This window comes from Gopherus evgoodei, unplaced genomic scaffold (assembly GCF_007399415.2).
Source record: "Gopherus evgoodei ecotype Sinaloan lineage unplaced genomic scaffold, rGopEvg1_v1.p scaffold_39_arrow_ctg1, whole genome shotgun sequence".
Taxonomy (NCBI): Eukaryota; Metazoa; Chordata; order Testudines; family Testudinidae; genus Gopherus; species Gopherus evgoodei.
In genome coordinates this window covers 2,871,121-2,894,499 of record NW_022060060.1, presented here as the reverse complement: position 1 = coordinate 2,894,499, position 23,379 = coordinate 2,871,121, and the positions used below count along the sequence as shown (strand labels likewise).

The window sequence follows — 23,379 nt, the reverse complement described above, 5'->3', positions numbered from 1 at the left end:
TGGAGGTAAATTGCCCTGGGGCCGCAGCTGCTCCCATCCTAGCTCTGGTTCCTCCGCGTATGGCATGGCTGCCTTGGTGTCACACTGCCTTCAAGGCCACTAGGAGTTCCTAGTACAACTCTGTGGAGCCCCCCATGCACCACACCTCGTGAGTCCTCTCGCCCCACCACAGTAACATCCCTTACTACTTACAAACTTTTAATGAACACAACAGTGCAAACAGAACTCAAAGTAAAACAGTAAGAACATTTTTGGGGGGAGGCTGGGGCATAAAGTTACAGGTGAGTTTACACCTGCCTCTTCTTGTTCACATGGGTTCTGGGATACAGTGCCATGGGTCAAAATTTTCAGGGGCACTGATGCCTGACAAATCTAAGGTAGAGAGAAGGCCCAGTTTTTTCACAGTGCTGCCATCTTGTAAAACAGCAGTTTTAAATAAGGACAGCAGTTGGGATTTTCTTTTCCCTTTCAAAAATGAGTGCTGAAAAAAAAAGTGGACAGTGAGTGTCAGGTTTTCAACAAAGAATGGAATGCAAAATACTTTTTCACAAATCTGAACTATAAGGCTGTATTCCTGATTTGTCAGAACAGCATTGCGATGTTCAAGGAGTACAATTCAAATCACCATTTTTCAATGAAACATCCTAATTATGGCAGCTAACAACTGAGGAAAGGGCAAGAAAAGCTGAGAAACTCACCACGAACTTAAAAACTCAGCAAAATATTTATGTGCGACAAGCTGCAGTTCAGGAAGCCACTACAAAGGCAAGTTACATTCTGACATTTAAAATGGCTAAACAGAATAAGCCTTTTGCTGAAGGGGAGTTTTTGAAATAATGCATGGCTGATGTTTGCGGCATGTGTGCACGGAATACCAGATCAAATTTGAGAACACTAGTTTGTCATGAAGAACTGCTACTCACTGAGTAGAAGTGATTAATGAACATTTGGCTTCTGAGTCGAACAAGAAAGCACAGGGCTTTACATTGTTTTCATTAGCTCTCGATGACAGCACTGACATTAAGGACACAGCACAGTTACTGATTTTTGTCAGAGGAATTGATGACAAATTTGAAATCACAGAGGAATTTTTAACAATGGAATCAATGAAAGGCACATCTAAGGGATCAGACTTATACGAGAGGGTGTCTGGGTGCCTTGAACATCTGAAGCTACCCTGGAGTAAACTGGCAAATGTAACCACAGATGGATCACCAAATTTAACTGGGAAAAACATTCTTTTAAAAAGAATTTGGGACAAAATAAAAGAAGATGACCCTGATATAGAGGTGATTTTTCTGCATTGTATTATACATCAGGAGGCCCTCTGCAAAAATGTCCCTGACATGGATCTCCCCACTTTAAAAGAAGTTCCGCACAGGCATCTTTCAGGTTTTTTGGAAAATAACAAACTTGTGGTTCAGGTACTGGCCTTATTACCCACCTGAGGACCCATAATTCCCGTGGAAGATGATCATACTTGGTAAGGAGTGATCGTCCATCATCATCATTCCACTCTGAGGACGGGCATGACCCCAGGGCTCAGGGATTGTGCTGCTTTTTGTTTTGAGTGAGTGAGGTTCCCGTTTCCCCACCTCTCTCTTTTTCTAGCTCCATCTGCCCCAACACACACACTGACTTTCTCTCTCTCAATCTCATAGACTCATAGACTTTAAGGTCAGAAGGGACTATTATGATCTTCAAGTCTGACCTCCTGCACACTAATACCTTCATAGGAATTACTAATCACAGGTATATTAATAGGTATAACTATTCTAACTAATATAACTAGTATAGTATATAGTATATAGTATAGTATAGTTCCCGCTGGGGGAAAAGGAGGCAGCACTAAGGATGTGTGGCTTAGAGCCCCCGAGGAACAGACTTTGCACAGCGCCGGTGGAGTCAGTGAATCCCATCCCCAGGGTGTAAATGTGCAGAGCTACACAGGAGTCAACGGGCCAGATCCCAGACTGCTGGGACTGGGTGGAGCTCAGAGGAAGCAAATGATCCAGTTCCTCAAAATGTTTAAAATCAGTGAGGAATTGCACAGGAGTCAGCTGAGCTGCACTGGTTCATATCAGCTGAGGATCTGAGCCATTAAAATAGGACATTCGGGTCTCTAAAAATTGAAATGTTCCACATTCCTAGAGGAAACAAAATATAAATCTCTTTTAATTTTTCAACAATTTCTACCTCTCATAACCGCCTTTGTGTCTATTGTGTGAAGGTTTTGCTGGTTTCAGAAATGTAGTGATTCAGAAATTGAAGTGAAGTCAGGAAAGATAGAAATACTGAAATTACAGATGTGCAGCAGACCAAACAGCCGTCTAGCACAGTATTTGCTTTCTGACAGTAGTTACTACCAGCTACTTCACAGGAAGGTGAAAGGCGCTCTAGAGTGGATAGTTATGAAGTAACTTCTCTTATAGGAGGTTTTCCCCAAGCTCTGTGTAATTATCTCTATTGATTTATATCTTGAAGAAGGATTTATTTCACCTTCCAAATTTAAAAGTCCTTTTAAAGTAAATTCGGAAAGTTTATGTTTAAAATCTCTGATAACATCCCAAAGTTTATTTATCCTGGCACGCTCACTTATATGGGCATGTCTACACTACAAATTAGGTCAATTATATAGAAGTCGATCTTTAGCAACCGATTTTTATACAGTCGATGGTGCATGTCCCAACTAAGTGCATTAGGTGGGCAGAGTGCCTCCTTAATACTGTGGGTAGCATCGAGTCATGGAGTGGTGCACTGTGGGTAGCTATCCCACAGTCCCTGCTGCCCATTGGAATTCTGGGTTAAGTTCCCAGTACCTGATGGGGCAAAAACGTTGTCACGGGTGGTTCTGGGTACATGTCGTCAGTCTCTGCTGCTTCCCTCCCTCCCTCCTTGAAAGCAATGGCAAACAATTGTTTTGTGCCTTATTTCCAGGAACTTTTTACTCCATCTATGACAACACCCCGATTCCCATGCTTTGGTGGTATGAGCAGTACCCAAATGAAGCCTCTCGCCTCTTGCAGACACAATATGAAGCACTGGATGAGGAAGAGAGAAAGATCAGGCAAGGGTTCTCCGCCACACCCAATGAACAGGAGAGCTTCCACCTGAAAAAAAACTCGAGTGAACTGAGCGACTCTGCTGTCTATTACTGTGGCATGAGTGACACAGTGATTGCACCCAGCAGGGTCGCTGCAGAAAAACCCACTGGGGGAAGATGATGAGACACAGATTGTTGTGGCCTAGCTGACCAAGTGATATACATTTGTATGGCAACTATGGAGTGAATGTGTCAGATTCCTAGTGGTGGAAATCTGCCTGCCTGTCTCCCCTGGAGTGATGGGACAAAGCCCAATCTGGTGTTAACTAGCCATAGCTCCACTGAAAAATGGCCCCGTTTCTCGTTTGTTTTGAAGCAGTGCACTTCAGAGGAAACAGTTGAGCTACTCCAGTTCACAACAGCGGAGGCTCTGACCCATTAAATTATGTGACATTGTGAATGAATTGCAATTCATTCCTCCTGCAACTCCCCTGGTGTCTCCTACGTGAAGGCTTTAGAAATGGAATGAGGTAGAAATTGGGAAGATAGAAACACTGGATTTACCACACTGGATCAGGACAGAAGGCCATCCAGTTCAGTGTTCGCTCTTTGACTATCTTCTACCAGCGGTATCAGTGGAAGGGATAAGACACCTTCAAATGGGTAGTTGTTATGGGATTATCTGTGATAGAGGTGTTTCTCCCCTAAACCTGGACAAATATCAGTTTGTCTGAGATTGGAAAGTTTATTCATCTTTCAACTTTTAAGTCCTCATTAGGGAAACTCTGAATTTATCCATAAAATCATCCCACTTTTTTTTAAAAACAAAAACAAGGTCTGGTAAACTGTTGACATCACTTATATATTTTATGCCAATGAGTTCCAAAGGGTCATTAGTTAACCTGATAATTAATTTCCATGAACCATTTACCAGTTTAAACAAGACTTGTTCATTGGAAAGCTACAATTTAAGGGCCAAACTATGAACTTTCTACTCAAATGTTATTTCTACCTTAACATATGAATCTGAAAACTGAAAATCTACTGCAGTTAGACAGACATCTAAATGCTTTGAAAGGGCTATTCCTCAGGGAACTACTAGGCACTATTTGTAATAAATGACTAGATTGGTAAGGAAGCTGAACTTGTTATCTCCCAAGATACCAGAAAAGATGGAAATGTCTGGGACATGAGTGAATAATGAAGCTGGAACTTGCATGAAGTAACACGTAAAAAGAACTGACCAAAATAATTCTTGTTTTGAACACTACTGGGAGGGGGGAACTTTAGGCATTTAACAACAGAAGCCACTAGCCAAAGAACTGTCCCAATGAATCCCTTTCCATAACACAAGTCAGGTTTTGCAGCTATTAGACATGAGAATAGGTAGAAAAGTGTGACAGAGGCTCAGACTCACAGTGGTGGTGCCTTCTGCTGGCCTTCCTTGGGAATTAGTTCTCACAGTCCAGGAGTGCCCTCTTCTGGCAATGTCTCACCTGCCTTTACCTGTCCTTTTCAAGTCTCCACCAGGTTAGGCCCCATGTCCCTCTCAAACCACGGTGCCTTTCCCCAGGTTACTGTTCTCTGGCAGTGCCTCCCCTCCAGGGAACCAGCTACCCCTAATCCCAAGACTTACCTCAGTGACCCATTGCCATTCTTCCTCTAGCCCCTTCCTTCAGGGGAAAATTACAGTCTGAACTGGCCCCTCATCATTGGCAAAGGGGGTGGACCTGTTGCCTATTCTTCCCCTGGCTGCCCCTCTGCAGATCTAGCACCTCCTCAAGGCCCTGTATCAGGCCCTTGGCCTGGAGTTGGTAAGGCCAGAGCTCCCCTGGCTGCCCCTACCTTCCCCAGCACTGCTCTGTCCAAGGTACCCTGTCTAGGCAGCCAGTCCTTCTCTCTCCAAAGTTGGCCCTGGTTGGCTGCCTTCAACCTCTCCCCCGGCCCCCGATTGGCTGCTGCCACAGCCCTCTTCAAGGGCTGTTTAACCCCTTGTTCACCAGTGCAGGGCAACCGATCCATCACAAAGAGAAACACTTTAAGCTGCTTTGGAAAAACTTTCTCTTTTTAACACATGGGGACGTGTTTTGTGTGTGTGTGGGGCAATGTTTTATCAATGAGTCACCTTTCAGGCAGGGCTGTCATTTCAGAGCCTGGTGTTTAATGTGGTCTCCCTTACCCCCCAAATTTCTCCTTCCTCTTTCTCTCAGACATGGTGTAGAAGCCAGACAGTCTGATTGCTTTATGAGATCAGATTGCTTTATGATTAGGATCACTGTCCTAGAGTTTCCTGCCACTAAAGACGCTGTATGGATATGTAAGACATTGCTCATAAGAGCTCTCTTCCCATCCCCTCTTCATCTCTGGGGAAAAAAAAAAGGAGGAACATTCATCAATGGGTTTTGGGGAGAAGATTCTATCTCAGCTTGTCGCAACCCTGAAGTGCATGCTTAAACACTGTCTCTTTATGGCCAATTGTCGGCCCATAGCCATTTTGTTTTAGTAAAAGGACAAGGTGATCTCCATTTTGGGTCAAATTCTTGTTCCTTAAAGAACAGGAAAGCCCTAAGGTGTCATGTGCATAACCCTAGAGTGTCGGGTGCACCCTGTGAGCGTATACAGACATGTAAGCATGTCTCTAACAAAGAAGTAGAGTGCTTGCCAAGTACAGCTTCTGCTACATAGGCGGCTCCTACTTGGAACCTGGAAGGCAAAGGAGCTAGGGGGTGTCATAACATTTTTTTCCAGATCTGGACCTTAGCGTCCAGATCTGGAAAAAAAATGTTATGATATGGTGGCAGAGCAGTGGGATAAAGATAGAAGCCAGAAGCCAGTAGGACTATTATATTTTTCTTTTCTCTGCTAGAGGCTTTTAAGCAGAAAGGGTTTGGTTTTAAAAGGAACCAGAGTGAAATGTTTCTTTTCTGTTCTCTTCTGGCAGTAGCTTGCATATTAAGCAAGGAACCATTAAGGAACTATTAAGGGTCTTTTGTTATACTATAGCACTCCCATTGAGAGTTAAGTACCCAGCACAATACACATGCAAATAAAGTGGTTTTTCTGGTTTACTTTACATTTAAAATATTATCTAGAGGAAGAAAGAAAAAAAGGCACTGTTGCTAGGCAAACCCCAGGAGACAACAGAGCCAGCAGTTCAGACAATAAACACCAGAGGGCACCCCAACACAAGAAAACAGGAACTATGACTTCTAAGGAAAAAAGGAGGCCATGGTACAAATCAAAGACGCCGAGCACAGGCGAGATGTGGAAAAAAAACTACAAGAGATGGAGCTGAGGGAAAGAGAAAAAGAGGCTACCCACAGGAGAGAGTTGGAACTCCTCAGAGAAACCCACCGGCAGGTCCTGGAATTACAAAAGGCTAGGCAACAAAACACAACCAATCCTAACAACCCTTCGTCAATACTTGTTCCACAGCACAGGAAATTTCCCACCTACAAGGCAGGTGATGACACCGAAGCCTTCTTGGAAAATTTTGAAAGAGCCTGTCTTGGGTACAGCATCTCTGAAGACCAGTACATGGTAGAATTGAAACCACAGCTCAGTGGACCTTTAGCAGAGGTGGCAGCTGAAATGCCTAAGGAGAAAATGAATGACTATAAACTGTTTCAAACCAAGGCCAGATTCAGAATGAGGATAACCCTGGATCACGCCCGTCAGCATTTCAGAACCCAAAAGTGGAAACCAGATGTGTCATTTCCCAGACACGCCTACTACGTTGGGAAAAATTATGAGGCCTGGATATCAGGACACAATGTTAAATCCTTGGACAAACTGCACCTCCTCATACAAATGGAGCAGTTCTTGGATGGTGTTCCTGAGGACATAACATGGTACATACAAGATGGAAAACCCAAAAATCTCACCGAGGCAGGGGAGATTGGAGCCACATGGATGGAAGTGGCAGAAAGCAAGAAAGCTACTGTCAAGGGGAATGAATACCCCAGAGGACACACCGACAATAAACCCTATAACCGAGGGCAACCAAAGACCCCACCTACAACCCAAGGAAAGCCACAGACACCCTATTCTTCCACCTCACCAGTCTCCAGTAACCCACCTCGACCCAGTGACCAGCTGTCATAAACAGATAGCTAAGGGTTAATGTCTCTTTCACCTGAAACACCTGACCAGAGAACCAATCAGGAAACCGGATTTTTTCAACTTTGGGTGGAGGGAAGTTTGTGTCTGGGGTCTTTGTTGTCTGTCTGCCTGCTTTCTCTGAGCTTTGGAGAAGTAGTTCTGTTTTCTAATCTTCTGTTTCTAAGTGTAAGGACAAAGAGATCAGATAGTAAGTTATATGGTTTCTTTTCTTTGGTATTTGCATGAATGTAAGTGCTGGAGTGCTTTGATTTGTATTCTTTTTGAATAAGGCTGTTTATTCAATATTCTTTTAAGCAATCGACCCTGTATTGTATCATCTTAATACAGAGAGACCATTTGTATTTTTTCTTTCTTTTTTATATAAAGCTTTCTTTTAAGACCTGTTGGAGTTTTTCTTTACTTCAGGGAAGTACTCACCAGGGAATTGGTGGGAGGAAGAAATCAGGGGAGATCGGTGTGTGTTGAATTGGCTAGCCTGATTTTGCATTCCCTCTGGGGGAATAGGAAAGTCCTTTTTGTTCCAGGACCGGGAACGGAAAGGGGGAGTCACTCTGTTTGGATTCACAGAGCTTGTGTCTGTGTATCTCTCCAGGAGCACCTGGAGGGGGGGAGGGAAAAAGGATTATTTCCCTTTGTTGTGAGACTCAAGGGATTTGGGTCTTGGGGTCCCCAGGGAAGGTTTTTCAGTGGGACCAGAGTGCCCCAAAACACTCTAATTGTTTGGGTGGTGGCAGCAGGTACCAGGTCCAAGCTGGTGACTAAGCTTGGAGGTTTTCATGCTAACCCCCATATTTTGGACGCTAAGGTCCAAATCTGGGACTAAGGTTATGATACCAGCCAGCTGGAAGATGCTTTAAGTGTAATGAACTGGGACATATCAAGGCCAACTGCCCAAAGAGCGCCAAGCGAGTGCAGTTCATTACACCACCATCACACCAAAGATCCCCAGGCCCCGATGCCTCTCAAATACCCTTGGAGCGAAGGGAAATTTTAAGAGTGGATGGAAAGAAGGTTACCACATTTAGAGACATGGGGGCGCAAGTGTCAGCTATCCATCAATCCTTCATCGATCCCAAATTCATCCACCCAAAGGCCCAAGTGACAATTTACCCCTTCATGTCACAAGCTGTAGACTTGCCTACAGCTGAACTGCCTGTCCAGTACAAAGGCTGGTCAGGAATGTGGACTTTGACAGTCTATGACAATTATTCCATCCTCATGCTACTGGGGGAAGACTTGGCCAACCAGGTGAAGCGGGCCAAGAGAGTGGGAATGGTTACACGCAGCCAAACCAGGCAAGCTTCCGGACCCATTCCTGTTCCGGAGCCGTCCACAGACACCCCGTCTGTGTTACCAGAGACCCAGACAAAGGTAGTGGACCCGGATTCCATGCCAACCACTGAAACAGCCACAGCGCCTCCAGTCCCAGGCCTGGAACTGGAACAGCAACCAGCACCAGCGGTTGCAACCACATCTTCAAACTCAACACCAGAGGGAGCCAGCGAGCCAGAACTGGCAAAAGCAACAGACAGCCATACCCAAAAGGCTCAGCCAGAGCCTGAAATACCCTCAGGTGCACCAGCGGAGAGCGGTTCACCAGCAATGGAAACAACCCCATCACCTACATCACTTCCAAAGGGACCAAGCCCAAGTCCACAGTCTGAGGAAGAACTGGTGACTCCAGCCTCAAGGGAACAGTTCCAAACTGAGCAGGAAGCAGATGACAGCCTGCAGAAAGCGTGGGCGGCGGCACGGAGCACCCCACCACCTCTCAGCTCTTCTCATAGATCCCGGTTTGTTATAGACCAAGGACTTTAATACAAGGAGATTCTTTCTGGTGGACACCGGGAAGAATGGCAGCCGCAAAAACAGTTGGTGGTTCCAACTAATTCCCGGGGGAAGCTCTTAAGCTTAGCCCATGATCATCCCAGTGGCCATGCTGGGGTGAACAGAACCAAAGACAGATTGGGGAAGTCCTTCCACTTGAAGGGGATGAGCAAGGACTTTGCCAAGTATGTCTGGTCTTGTGAGGTATGCCAAAGAGTTGGAAAACCCCAAGACCGGGTCAAGGCCCCTCTCCAGCCACTCCCCATAATTGAGGTCCCATTTCAGCGAGTAGCTGTGGATATTCTGGGTCCTTTCCCAAAAAAGATGCCCAGAGGAAAGCAGTACGTACTGACTTTCGTGGACTTTGCTACCCTATGGTCAGAAGCAGTAGCTCTAGGCAACACCAGGGCTAACGCTGTGTGTCAGGCCCTAACAGACATTTTGCCAGGGTAGGTTGGCCCTCCAACATCCTTACAGATTCAGGATCTAATTTCCTGGCAGGGACCATGCAAAAACTGTGGGAAACTCATGGGGTGAACCACTTGGTTGCCACCCCGTACCACCATCAAACCAATGGCCTGGTGGAAAGGTTTAATGAAATATGGGTGTTAGCATGAAAACCTCCAAGCTTAGTTACCAGTTTGGACCTGGTAATTGCTGCCACCAGCCAGGAATTATACAGTGCCTAGCTCACTGTGGTCTCCCCAAAACCTTCCCTGGGGGACCCCAAGACTCAGATTTCTTGAGTCTCACAACAAAGGGGAATAAACCATTTCCCTTCCCCCTCCTCCCTCCCGGTGTTCCCTCCCTGGGTTCCTGGAGAAATATACAAAAGCAAGCTCCGTGAATCTAAACAAAGGGATTCTACCCTCCCTGTTTCCAGTCCTGGAAACCCAAGTACCGAGAGAGCTAATCTCTCTTCCCCCCTCACCCAGAGGGTATGCAAAGTCAGGCTTAGTAAATCTAACACAAAGAGATTTTCCCCTTGACTTCTTCCTCCCACCAATTCCCTAGTGAGCTGCAGACTCAATTCCCTGGAGTCCCCACTAAAGAAAAACTCCAACAGGTCTTAAAAAGAAAGCTTTATATAAAAAGAATGAAAAAGGACATAAAATATAGTCTCTGTATTAAGGTGACAATATACAGGGTCAATTGCTTAAAGGAAAAAAATTGAATAAACAGCCTTATCCAAAAAGAATACAATTTAACACATTCCAGCAACTACACACATGTAAATACAAAAAAAACAATATAAACCTATTGTCTTACTATCCTTGTGCTTACAACTTGGAAACAGAAGATTAGAAAGCCAGGAGATAGAAAAATCACTCTCAGAGCTGAGAGGGCACAGACCCAAGACAAAGAACAAAGAACTCACACCCAAAACTCCACCCAGATTTGAAAAAGTCTTGTTTCCTGATGGGTCCTCTGGTCAGGTGTTTTTTGTTACCCCTTTTCAGGTGAAAGAGACATTAACCCTTAGCTATCTGTTTATGACAGGGAGCCAATCTGGTATCAACATACGTAAAAAGGAACCAATCTGAAACTGACACAGTAAAAGCCCCCAGACAAAACTACATCTCATGCTAGAACCGGAAGGAGTTCCCGCGTGTCAGCTGGAAGGTCTGATCACCCTTTCGGCCAAGGTATCTCCTCCAGATTTTGCCGGCTCATGTCGTTTTGTGTTAAACAAGACCACCTTCCCTAATTTGCTATCCAATCGGTGTTTATGCTGCTGGTCGGCTGTATCTGGAATGTGGTATGCATTTTGTAATTTCTGCAAATATTTCTGCTCTTGCCTGACTCTTCCCCTGTCTCTACCCGCTCTTCTGTTTCTTGCATTTGCTTCATTCTATGTATAAGAAAAGCGGTTGGTTTTTTTTCTCCTTTCCTTTTTCTCTTTTATAGCTTATCTTTTGGCCTTGCTTCTTCCTTTTATGTGAAGCAGTGTAGATAAGAGTTAACACCTTGCTGTCCCTAGCCAAAGTGTAATCTATTCCCGTTGTTAAAATAAACACAGCCATTTGGCTTTAAACCAACTCTGTTGTGTCTTGTTGGTCCTCCCCCATTAAAACACTACTCGAACCTTACATGTCGCAGACAAGCTGATTGCCAGACAATGTTTGTCAACTGGATCTCAGTTACTGTGATCCTTTCCATTCTCGATGTGTATGAATTCAGCAGTGTTAGATCTACTGGGCCAGATCATCAGACTTCAGTAGAATTAAATCAGGTTACATCAGCTGAGAATATGGATCTAATTTCTTTTTATCCCCTCTTTCTTAGTACATATGGTGGAAATTTAGAAGGGTCAGAAAAACCCCTGCTTCAGGGCATACACCTACTATAACTTGGTGTCTTTGTGAGTCACAACTGAGGATGCCAAACTCAGGATGAACTGCTGAAAAATAGGGGAGATACACCCCAAGACTGGTGGCTACTCCCTCATAGGAGATACCAAACCACCAACAAAAGTAAACTGTTTCACCCCACTAGCTAAAAAGAAGAAATAAGAGCAGTTTACTTAAGGCATTCCAGTTTCTATATCCCCACTAAAAAGACTGGGATCAGAGATGAGTGGTTCTTCACAACCAGTCTCATCAAATAAAAGGTTCTTCTGATCTCAAAGGACCAGTCATGCACCCAGGTCAATGTACAACTAAGATCTTATCAAAAATCACACTAATGTGTGCGATTTTTTGGTAAGATCAATGTACAACTGTGATCTTACCAAAAAATCACACTAATGCTAACCCTTTTGTAACTAAAATCTAAAGTTTTATTCATAAAAAAAAAGAAATAAAAGTGAGAGATAAAATTAGTTGAAGGGATCAAATACATACAATAATTGCAAAGTTCTTGGTTCAGGTTTCTAGCAGAGATAGTATGAACTGCTGGTTCAAGTCAAGTCTCTGGAGTACATCCACAATCCTTTGTTTGAAGCTTCAGGTTTGTAGTCCAGTTCCTCCAGAAGAAAGAAGCAGGACTGAAGACAAAATGGACATGTTCCCAGGGCCTTTTATATCTTCTCCCATGTAGAGGGAATCCCATTATTCTTATTGTGGAAGAATATAGCAGAAACCATTACCCACATTCCAGTTTGAATATTTACATGACAGTCCACTCAGTGTGATGGGCGTCTCCCATGGTCCATTGTGGGTTAAGTATCCTTTGGATGGGCCACTCAATTTGAATGGTTCCATGAAGATGTGCAGGCTGATTACCTTGTTAGTTACTCCAGGAGCAAATATCTGAAATACAGATATAGAGCCAATACTCATAGATTGGTTATTAATGACCTCTGTTTCACATGTGTGGGTCCCCGTCATGCCCTGGGAATGTGCACATGTGTGAGTCCCAGCTGCTCCCTGCCCCCCTCATTGAAGCAGGTGTTCAGGGTTACTGCTCTGGGAACTTCAGGGCACCAGTGGACATGGGGCTGCTTCGAGGCAGGGCAGGGGCTGACTGGAGGCAGGGTCTGGCTGCAGGCAGGGCAAGGGGTGCAGGGTTGGCTGGAGACTGGGGTGTGTGGGGCGGGCTGGCTTCAGGTAAGGTTGCAGGGGCTGCAGCAGGGGCTGGCAGGGCTGGAGACAGAGGAGTGCTGGACTGGCTCGCGTCAGGCAGGGGGCTGCGGCAGGGGTTGGCTGAAGACAGGGAAGCGGGTGCGGGGCTGGCTGCAGGCAGGGCAGGGTGTGCAGGGCTGGTGTGGGCAGGGGTGTGTGGGGGCTGGCTGGCTTTGGGCAGGGCCACAGGGGTGTGGCAGGGGGTGGCTGGAGACAGGGCAGGGGGTTTGGCAGGGGCTGGCTGTGGGCACGGACTGCAGAGCTGGCTGGGAGCGGAGCTGGTTGGGGGCAGGGCAGGGGGTGCAGCAGAGGCAGATGGAGCCCGGGCGCTTAAATAGCCCCCAAGCCCCCCTGTATCCCAGGGCTCTGGGGGCTATTTAAAGGGCTCAGGGCTCCCCTGCTTCTACCTCACCCCAGACCTTTTAAATAGCCGATTTCAATTCCGCCCTGAATCCTTAAGCCCTGAAGAGACAGCGTCCTTCCTGAATGTGACAGACTCGCCCAGTTTCTTCAGCCATTGGCCTAATGAGGGGCGTATGTGAAACTCAGAGCCCTCGGAGCGAAGCGTGGTTGGTTTCGCTTGTGAACGGCGTCCTCACCTTCCTCAACCCTTCTTTAACGTGTCTTGATTTGCTGGTAAGTGCGATTCTCTTTGCAGGCTGTTACATTAAGTAGGAAGCACAATAACTGGTTGTACATAGAGTAAATTACATGTCGGAGAAATCTAGGACCCAACCTCTCTACGACCATTTTCTCAACAATTCTTGGTTACTGGTCCACAGTGAGGAGAAAGTCCCATGGATTTTTTTTCCCAGTAGAAATTGTGCTTCTAGCTTTCGCGCCTCAGAAAATCCCCTCCTCCGCAAACATCACATTTAAAGATTAAAATTGAATCACTCGCCAAAGACCCCCTCCCCCTGAGGATAAATTACATCTGAGTGCGCACAGGGAGCTCATTAAGGAGAAGTCTGGGTTAATACACAAAAGCATCAAAGGATTTCCTGAATATCTGAAAAACAAAAAAACACAAAACCAAGGAATAGTCCCATGGCACCTTACAACAAACCCCAATAAATTTCTGTGACGAACTGGGAAAGTTCTTAATGTTTTCTCTGAATACTGTGTTGGTGCCTCAGTGTCCCCATGACAGTTCTTAAGTATCTGGCAGAGCCAAGGGCCAGTGCACCTAAATGCCTGGCACTCTGTCTCCTAGCAACTGATGGCCTGGGCCCCTCCTCTGCAAAGGTGCCAGCTGAAGGTGTTGGAGACAAAGGGATCAGGTGACCTCCTGGCCCGGGAAAGGAGCTGAGCAAAGAGGAGGGGCTGGGAGGGGTTGTTAGTTGGGAGCTGGCTGGGGTCGAGGGTGGAGGGCAGACCTGAGGGTCTGGCTCACTGCCCCCCAGAATGGACCCAGCCGAGGGGTCCAGTTCACTGTATCTACAAGCTCTGTTTTAGACCCTGTTCCTGTCATTGAATAAACCTCTGTGTTACTGGCTGGCTGAGAGTCACGTCTGACTGCAAAGTGGGGGTGCAGAACCCGGTGGCTTCCCCAGAACCCCGCTGGGGTGGACTCGCTGTGGGAAGCGCACGGAGGGGCAGAGGATGCTGAATGCTCCAAGGAGAGACCCAGGAGGTGAAGCTGTGTGAGCTTCTTGCCCTGAACAAGTCTGCTCCAAGGGAGAGGAGGCTCCCCAAAGTCCTGCCTGGCTTGGTGGGGAGCAGTTCCAGAGCATCGCCCGGTGACTCCGTGACAACTGGTGGCAGCGGCGGGACGTACTGCACCCCGTGAATGGCGCTGCTTGCAGTAAGTGATTGGGGAGCAGTAAAACAAAGGAGGGATAATGAGGACCAGGCGTGCTGAAGGCTCAGAGAGGGACGGTTTCAGGGGGCAGTTAATCTCTGGGAGCGTGTGACCAGCGAGAAGGACTGTTGGAGTAACGGGGTCCCCCTGAGGACTGCAGCGAGCAGTCTCAGGGGCGGAGGAGCTTGCCGCTCGACCCTGGGAGAGAGAAGGATTTTTGCAGTAGCAGGGTTCCCCGGGGGATTGCAGGAGCAGTCCCGGGGCGGAGGAGTCTGCAGCTCGACCCTGGCAAAGAGGTGGTGATCACAAGAAGGGCTGGCACACCAGGGGTTCTTCCTGGAAACCATGGGGGAGCCAAGAGCACACAGGCTGAGAGTGCAGAGCCACTTGGGAACGGTGAAGTGATGGCCTATCACCATCTCCTTGAGAAGGACATTGTGATCCTGTGCACAAAGAGAAGGTTACGCATGGGGAAATTCACCAAGGCACAGTTAATCGTGCAGCTGAAGGAGAAGCACCGCTCTGAGGAGCAGATTCCTGGCCCAGATGGGGCTACAAGAGGATCTGAGAGCAGCTGGATCATCAGCCAGGCATCCCTGGGAGTCTGGTCCCCAATCAGACGAGGGTCTTCACGATTGGGTTCCCCATCAGGAGATTGGAGACGGATGGGATGGGAGCAGACCCCGAGAGATCGAGAGGACCGTGAGAGAGAGCAAGAGCCCGAGGAAAAGCTGCAGGAGAAGCAGCAGCAGCATGGACTGGCGATAGTGGAGCAGAGAGACATAGGGGGCTGCCCAGGGGTCAGTGGGGAAACACGCCTGCAGGGGCGAGACCCTGGGACAGAGAGAACTGTGGTGGTGCAGCCCCAGATGCTGAGGGACTGTGGGACATGGGTGAAGTTCCCTGGGGTGAAGCCCCTCACCCTGCCTATGGCCCAGATCCCTGTGCAGACCCAGAAGGGGTCGGGCTGGCTGGTAGTTGGGGTTCTCCAGGATATCGGCTCGGAGGCCCTGTTGGGGGGTGACTGTCTCCCCATGGGACAGGATCCAGGCCCCGCTCCTGTAACGGCTGAGGGTTTGAATTCAAATCCAATTAACCAATTGGCTAGGATGGAAATGGTCAGTGAAAATGCAAATAACCTGGCTGGCAGGGGGGAGGGGCTGCTGGGCTCAGGATACCTGCCTACCTGTAACCAGCCCCCTGGGGCTGAGTGGGAGGGAGAGATGCTCCCCGCCCCCCTGCACACCGGAGAGGGGGCTCACGCTGGCTCTGATGCTGTGACCAGAGCAGAGAGCTCGCTGCCTGGCCCCACTGTGACAGCAAACGCAGCGCTGAGCACGGGGGGGAGCTGAGACCCCAGCTGAGTGGGGGGACACCCGGGCAGGGCAGGTCAGCTGCCAAATAGGTTTGCCTGGTCCAGACGTGCTGCTGGGAAGTGATTACACAGCAGGAAGGGAGCTACCAGGGACAGGGCTCAGGGGGGCTGTGACCCCAGGTCCAGCCAGCGAGAGGGAGCAAGTCCCAGTCTCTGCCCCAGCCGCTGAATCCCAGACTGAGCTGCAGAGGGATCCCTCCTTGGAGAAGCTGAGGGAACTTGCTGGCCACAGCACTGCAAACTCCCTTGGGGAAGGCTGCAGGGACAGAGTCCTGCAGGAGAAGGGATTCCTGTACCGGAAATGGGCCCCCCAAGGGGAAGTAGAACTGGGGGGAATCGGGAGGCAGCTGGTGGTACCCCAGGAATCCACAGGGTTCTTCCCATTCGAGCGGCTGGATGGGAGGAGAGTGAGGGGACCCCTGGACCTGAAGAGGGAGGATTGGATGGAGAAGGGGGAAGACCCCCAGGGGGATCTCTTCCCTGAGGTGGGAGACAATCTCCCCATCAGGTGTTCCCCGTTCAGAGTCACTGGGAAAGCAGCCCAGATCCTGGAGAGAGAGGTCAGGGACATGCTGGCTTTAGATGGGATCCAGCCATTTTACAGCCCATGGGCCTCACCCGTGGGGCTGATCCCCAAGCGAGACAGGATGATCTGGTTTTATGGGGGCTATCAGAAGCTTAAAGCCATCACAGTGTCCGATGCCGACCCCATGCCTAGGCCTGGGGAGATGCTAGACAAGCAGAGGGGGATGGAGAACTTGGCCCTGGCAGACACTGATAACATGTGCATCTTTAGCCAGACCTGGGAGGAACAGGTGTCCCAGGTGAAGAGGAGGCTGGGCTGCCTCAAGGAGGTGGGACTGACGGTAAAAGCTGAAAAGTGCAAGGGGGGACGGCAGAGGTGTTGTGTCTGGGGCACAAAGTGGGAAGCAGCTGCCCAAGCCCAGAGCTGGCAAAGGCCAAGATGGGGCTCTTAACCAAGGGAGCCCTGTTATAACCTTAGTCCCAGATCTGGACCTTAGCGTCCAAAATATGGGGGTTAGCATGAAAACCTCCAAGCTTAGTTACCAGCTTGGACCTGGTACTTGCTGCCACCACCCAAAAAATTAGAGTGTTTTAGGGCACTCTGGTCCCCCTGAAAAACCTTCCCTGGGACCCCAAGACCCAAATTCCTTGAGTCTCACAACAAAGGGAAATAATCCTTTTTCCCTTCCCCCCTCCAGGTGCTCCTGAAGAGATACACAGACACAAGCTCTGTGAAACTACACAGAGGGACTCCCCCTCTCTGTTTCCAATCCTGGAAACAAATAGTACTTTCCTATTCCCCCAGAGGGAATGCAAAATCAGGCTAGCAAATCCAACACACAGATCTCCCCGATTTCTTCCTCCCACCAATTCCCTGGTGAGTACAGACTCAATTTCCCTGAAGTAAAGAAAAACTCCAACAGGTCTTAAAAGAAAGCTTTATATAAAAAGAAAGAAAAATACATACAAATGTTCTCTCTGTATTAAGATGATACAACACAGGGTCAATTTCTTAAAAGAATATTGAATAAACAGCCTTATTCAAAAAGAATACAAATCAAAGCACTCCAGCACTTATATTCATGCAAATACCAAAGAAAAGAAACCATATGACTTACTATCTGATCTCTTTGTCCTTACACTTAGAAACAGAAGATTAGAAAACAGAACTACTTCTCCAAAGCTCAGAGAAAGCAGGCAGCCAGAAAACAAAGACCCCAGACACACAATTCCCTCCACCCAAAGTTGAAAAAATCCGGTTTCCTGATTGGTCCTCTGGTCAGGTGCTCCGGTCAGGTGCTCCAGGTGAAAGAGACATTAACCCTTAGCTATCTGTTTATGACAAGCCCGAATCACAGACCAGAGTGCTGGGAAAAGACCCAATCCCAGCTTGAAGCCCAGGGGTACTGGGTTGGCAAAGGGTTCAAGCCGCATAAACCTTCCCACATGCAGCCTGCAAGTGCCATCAAGCACACCCAACCTAAGGGAGGGCGTGAGACTGTACTGCCCTGGTGTAACTCACACCAAGGAATGGGAGAGATGCTGGGGCATCCATGGGAACCTTGGTGGGTTTGAACTTCCCCAGGTTACTGGCTGGAGTGACCTCGCTCAGTTCGGTCTCGAAGGGGGGAGAGATGTGACGAACTGGGAAAGTTCTTAATGTTTTCTCTGAATACTGTGTTGGTGCCACAGTGTCCCCATGACAGTTCTTAAGTATCTGGCAGAGCCAAGGGCCAGTGCACCTAAATGCCTGGCACTCTGTCTCCTAGCAACTGATGGCCTGGGCCCCTCCTCTGCAAAGGTGCCAGCTGAAGGTGTTGGAGACAAAGGGATCAGGTGACCTCCTGGCCCGGGAAAGGAGCTGAGCAAAGAGGAGGGGCTGGGAGGGGTTGTTAGTTGGGAGCTGGCTGGGGTCGAGGGTGGAGGGCAGACCTGAGGGTCTGGCTCACTGCCCCCCAGAATGGACCCAGCCGAGGGGTCCAGTTCGCTGTATCTACAAGCTCTGTTTTAGACCCTGTTCCTGTCATTGAATAAACCTCTGTGTTACTGGCTGGCTGAGAGTCACGTCTGACTGCAAAGTGGGGGTGCAGAACCCGGTGGCTTCCCCAGGACCCCGCTGGGGTGGACTCGCTGTGGGAAGCGCACGGAGGGGCAGAGGATGCTGAATGCTCCAAGGAGAGACCCAGGAGGTGAAGACGTGTGAGCTTCTTGCCCTGAACAAGTCTGCTCCAAGGGAGAGGAGGCTCCCCAAAGTCCTGCCTGGCTTGGTGGGGAGCAGTTCCAGAGCATCGCCCGGTGACTCCGTGACAATTTCCAAGCAGTATTTTTCTTAACTGAATTTTACAGATAGGCAAAGGATTATCAAGGGAAGTACTTGTACCTGAGCTTGTCTGGCATATGGTGAAATCCACATTTTTTACTTCTACTGCTAAAATGGAATCCTTCCAAGCCTACATATAAGGCATATAGAGGACTCATGTCATAGATTTATTTGGCAAAGTTTTATGACTGGCTGCCAGCCTGATGCCAACTCTCTTGCTTTTCCAACCCGGCTTGGGATTGGCTATGGCAGAGTTACAACCACTAATACTGACAGTAATTTACACTAAGCAGGTTTTAAATGGTGAAGTCTAGTGAGAAGATTTTTTTTCCTTAGGAAGCAAAGAAACACTTTCTGCACTCTTGTAACTAAGGAATGGCTTGTAGGAATAACCGAGTTCTTAAAATAACCTCTTCTAGAGACAAGTAACACAGAGTTACACAGATTTTCAAGGTCAAAAGGAATAATTATGCACATGCAGTTTAACCTCCTGCGTAACAGGGGCCAGAACATTTCTCTCAATGACTCCTGCACCAAACCAATAACTGATGATTCCTCTGGAGAAACTCGAGAAATTCCATGTGAAAATAACCCTCCCCTCGTCTAGAGAAACATCTGAATGGCTCATGGAGGAGAGGTCCATCGATAGCTAGTAGCCAAGATGGGCAGGGATGCAGCCCCATGCTCTTGGCATTTAATTTCAAAAGAGGGAACTATGCAAAAATGGGGGTTAGTTAAACAGAAGTTAAAAGGTACAGTGACTAAAGTGAAATCCCTGCAAGCTGCATGGATGCTTTTTAAAGACACCATAATAGAGGCTCAATTTCAATGTATACCCCAAATTAAGAAACACAGTAAAAGAACTAAAAAAGATCCACCGTGGCTTAACAACCATGTAAAAGAAGCAGTGAGAGATAAAAACACTTCCTTTAAAAAGTGGAAGTCAAATCCTAGTGAGGCAAATAGAAAGGAGCATAAACATTGCCAAATTAAGTGCAAGAGTGTAAGAAAAGCCAAAGAGGAGTTTGAAGAACGGCTAGCCAAAAACTCCAAGGGTACTAACAAAATGTTTTTTAATTACGTCAGAAGCAGCAGGGCCAGCTTTAGGCCAATTCAACCAATTCCCCTGAATCGGGCCCTGCCGGTGTACCGGCAAGAACCGGTGCGCTGTACCGGGGTGGCCCGGCTTCCCCAGGGGGCAATTTAAAGGGTCTGGGGCCTTCCCCAGGCCCTTTAAATTGCCACTAGAGCCCCACTGCGGAAGCCCTGGGGTAGGGCTGTGGGGCTCTGGGGGCTGTTTAAAAAGTCCGGGGTCCCATTGCTTCTACTGCCCCGGCCCTTTAAATAGCCACTGGAGACCCACAGCTTCCCCAAGGTTCCTGTGGAAATTTAAAGGGCCTGGACAGTGGAAGCAGGGGAGCCCCAGGCCCTTTAAATAGCCCTCAAGCCCTGTGCTGCTGCTGCTACCCTGGTGGGGGAGGGAGGAGGAGGAGGAGGAGGGGGCACTTACTGTACAGTAAGTCTAACTTTAGTACCAGGCAAATTAGTTCAAACAATTGTAAAGAATAAAATTGTCAGACACATAGAAGAACATAAATTGTTGAGCAATAGTCAACATGGTTTCTGTAAAGGGAAATCATGTCTTACTAATCTATTAGAGTTCTCTGAAGTGGTCAACAAACATGTAGACAAGGGGGATCCAGTGGACATAGTGTACTTAGATTTCCAGAAAGCCTTTAACAAGGTCCCTCACCAAAGGCTGTTACATAAATTAAGCTGTCATGGGATAAGAGAGAAGTTCCTTTCATGGATTGAGAACTGGTTAAAAGACAGGGAATAAGAGGCAGGAATTAATGGAAAATTCTCAGAATGGAGAGGGGTAAGTAGCGGTGTTCCCCAAGGGTCAGTCCTAGGACCAGCCCTATTCAATTTATTCATAAATGATCTGGAGAAAGGGGTAAACAGTGAAGTGGCAAAGTTTGCAGACGATACTAAACTGCTCAAGATAGTTAAGACCAAAGCAGACTGTGAAGAACTTCAAAAAGATCTCACAAAATTAAGTGATTGGGCAACAAAATGACAAATGAAATTTAATGTGGCTAAATGTAAAGTAATGCACATTGGAAAAAATAACCCCAACTATACATACAATATGATGAGGGCTAAATTAGCTACAACGAATCAGGAAAAAGATCTTGGACTCATCGTGGATAGTTCTATGAAGATGTCCATGTAGTGTGCAGAGGCGGTCAAAAAAGCAAACAGGATGTTAGGAATCATTAAAAAGTGGATAGAGAATAAGACTGAGAATGTATTATTGCCCTTACATAAATTGATGGTAAGCCCACATCTCAAATACTGCGTAAAGATGTGGTCTCCTCATCTCAAAAAAAGATATCCTGATACTAGAAAATGTTCAGAGAAGGGCAACTAAAATGATCAGGGTTTTGAAACGGGTCCCATATGAGGAAAGATTAAAAAGGCTAGGACTCTTCAGCGTGGAAAAGAGAAAAGTAAGGGGGGATATAATAGAGGTATATAAAATCATGAATGATGTGGAGAAACTAGAGAAGGAAAAGTTATTTACTTATTCCCATAATACAAGAAATAGAGGTCACCAAATGAAATTAATGGGCGGTAGGTTTAAAACAAATAAAAGGAAGTTCTTCTTCACACAGTGCACAGCCAACTTGTGGAACTCCTTACCTGAGGAGGTTGTGAAGGCTGGGACTATAACAGTGTTTAAAAGGGAACTGGATAAATTCATGGTGGTTAAGTCCATAAATGGCTAGTAGCCAGGATGGGTAAGGAATGGTGTCCTTGGCCTCTGTTTGTCAGAGGATGGAGATAGATGGCAGGAGAGAGATCACTTGATCATTGCCTGTTAGGTTCACTATCCCTGGGGCACCTGGCATTGGCCACTGTCGGTAGACAGATACTGGGCTAGATGGACCTTTAGTCTGACCCAGTACGGCCGTTCTTATGTTCTTGATGTCTCTAAGCCACTTTGACTTCCAGAAGCTGGGACTGGACAACAGGGGACAGATCACTAGATAATAGTCCTGTTCCGAAGTATCTATCACTGGCCACTGTTGGAAGAGAGGACGCTAGGCTGGATGGACCATTGGCCTTACTGGGCCTGACCATTCTTATGTTTTCTAGATGGTTTTTCAAAATTACTTGCATGATTTATTCTCTCTACAAGGGGGCGCGCCTTCTGTTCTGGGAATTACATTTTACGTTGTGTTTTATTCTGAATCCAACACTCCCCTGGATAGCATCTCTTTCGGGACTCTCGTGTCATACAGAGGAGAAGGAAGGAGGGAAATCACAGAGAGGGCTCTTTTACAGCATATACTTTCTTTTAATACACAAAAGAGGAGGAAGAATTATTTTCATAATTGGATAAAGGGACTAGCTGTTATCTTCATGACACCTCCGCCAAGTTCAGTTCCTTCGGCTCATACCACTTCTGGGAGAATCTTTCCATTTCTTGCCCTGTGTAATGTTATATCCACCGTGCTGTGCAAACCACGCCCGATGCGTTATTATCTCAGTTATGTAAATGTGAGTTAATACATGTATGAATTTACAGCCTTTAAATAAAAAATATTTGTTGTTAATAAAACAAATCACCCCACAAATCTTGGAAAATAGTAACAGGATTTCCTGCAGCTGGAAACATGCTGTAGAAGACACTGGGCGAGGTTTTGATCTCTGTCCCATCACCGCAACTCTGGCCGGGCTCTCAGTTGCTGTGTGAAGTGTTTCAGTTTCTCTGAAATCAGCATCCATCCATCCAGCTCTCTCTTTCTGTCGGTCAGGCTTTCTGTTTAACCGGCTTCTCATGCAAGTAAGTCTCTCTGATTTCCCGATGAGGCAAAGAAGTCCATTTCATGTCTAAACATTGTATCCATTGCATAGTCACAGCTGTAAACAAAACTTTTTGAAAACTCGAGTGGGTAGAAGAGCCAGCTAGCAGACGTTTTCACAGAGGAATCAGAAGCAAACACCACTCCCTCCCTTCATTTCCTCTGGGTTTGGGCGTTGGGTTCAGACTCGCCCCTTTGCACTTTTCAGGGAGGCATGTGGGTCGGTTTATAACATTCACCCGACAATCCCCTTGCTTCGCTGTTGTGTTTTCACCGCCTCTTTGTGATTCTAAGCGCAGAGTCCTCTGTACAATGGAAATGAGTTTTCTTCTAACCCTTTTTATACTCACTCTGTATCCAGGTACTTGAGCTGCTAGCTTTGTTCATGCAGCCTGGCTCGCTGCTAATTAAACCCTCTCTCTCTTCTCCCGAAAACCAGAACCAATCCACCAGCTGTCTCCGTTTCTTTGCAGCGCTCCCTCCTTTTCGGTCTGCCTCTCTACGTACCTAGTTTTATTCTCTCTCTTCCACAGTCTCTTTCCCTCTCTCGGTTCTGCACCCCGCTTGTCTGGAACTGGTACATTGTATTCATTTATTTCTTGTCACAGGTGCTGCGCTGGGTGATTCGGTCCAGTCCAAGGAACCCCAAGTGTCTGGAGTAGAAGGAGGCTCGGTGACATTCAGCTGTTCCTACGATACCACCGATTCTAGGGGCGTCTATCTCTGCTGGTACCGACAGTCTCCTAACCGAGCCCCGCAGTACATTCTGCGGAGAGGGACGAAGCTGTACGCGTCTGTCAGCGAAAACGCGGATTTCGCCCAGGAGAGGTTTTCTTCCCACGCTGCTGACAGCTCCACAGTTCTGAACATCACAGCGCTGGAGCCGGCAGACACAGCGGTGTATCTCTGCGCCCTGCAGCGGGCACAGTGA

At 47.4% G+C, this 23,379-nt stretch overlaps 1 gene segment (V, D, J or C); it reads left to right on the top strand.

Moving 5' to 3' along the window:
* The first annotated feature begins 22,694 nt into the window (after positions 1 to 22,694).
* LOC115642297 lies at positions 22,695 to 23,379 on the top strand. The segment is given in 2 exon segments: positions 22,695 to 22,809; positions 23,057 to 23,379. Coding segments are annotated over 2 exon segments (372 nt in total).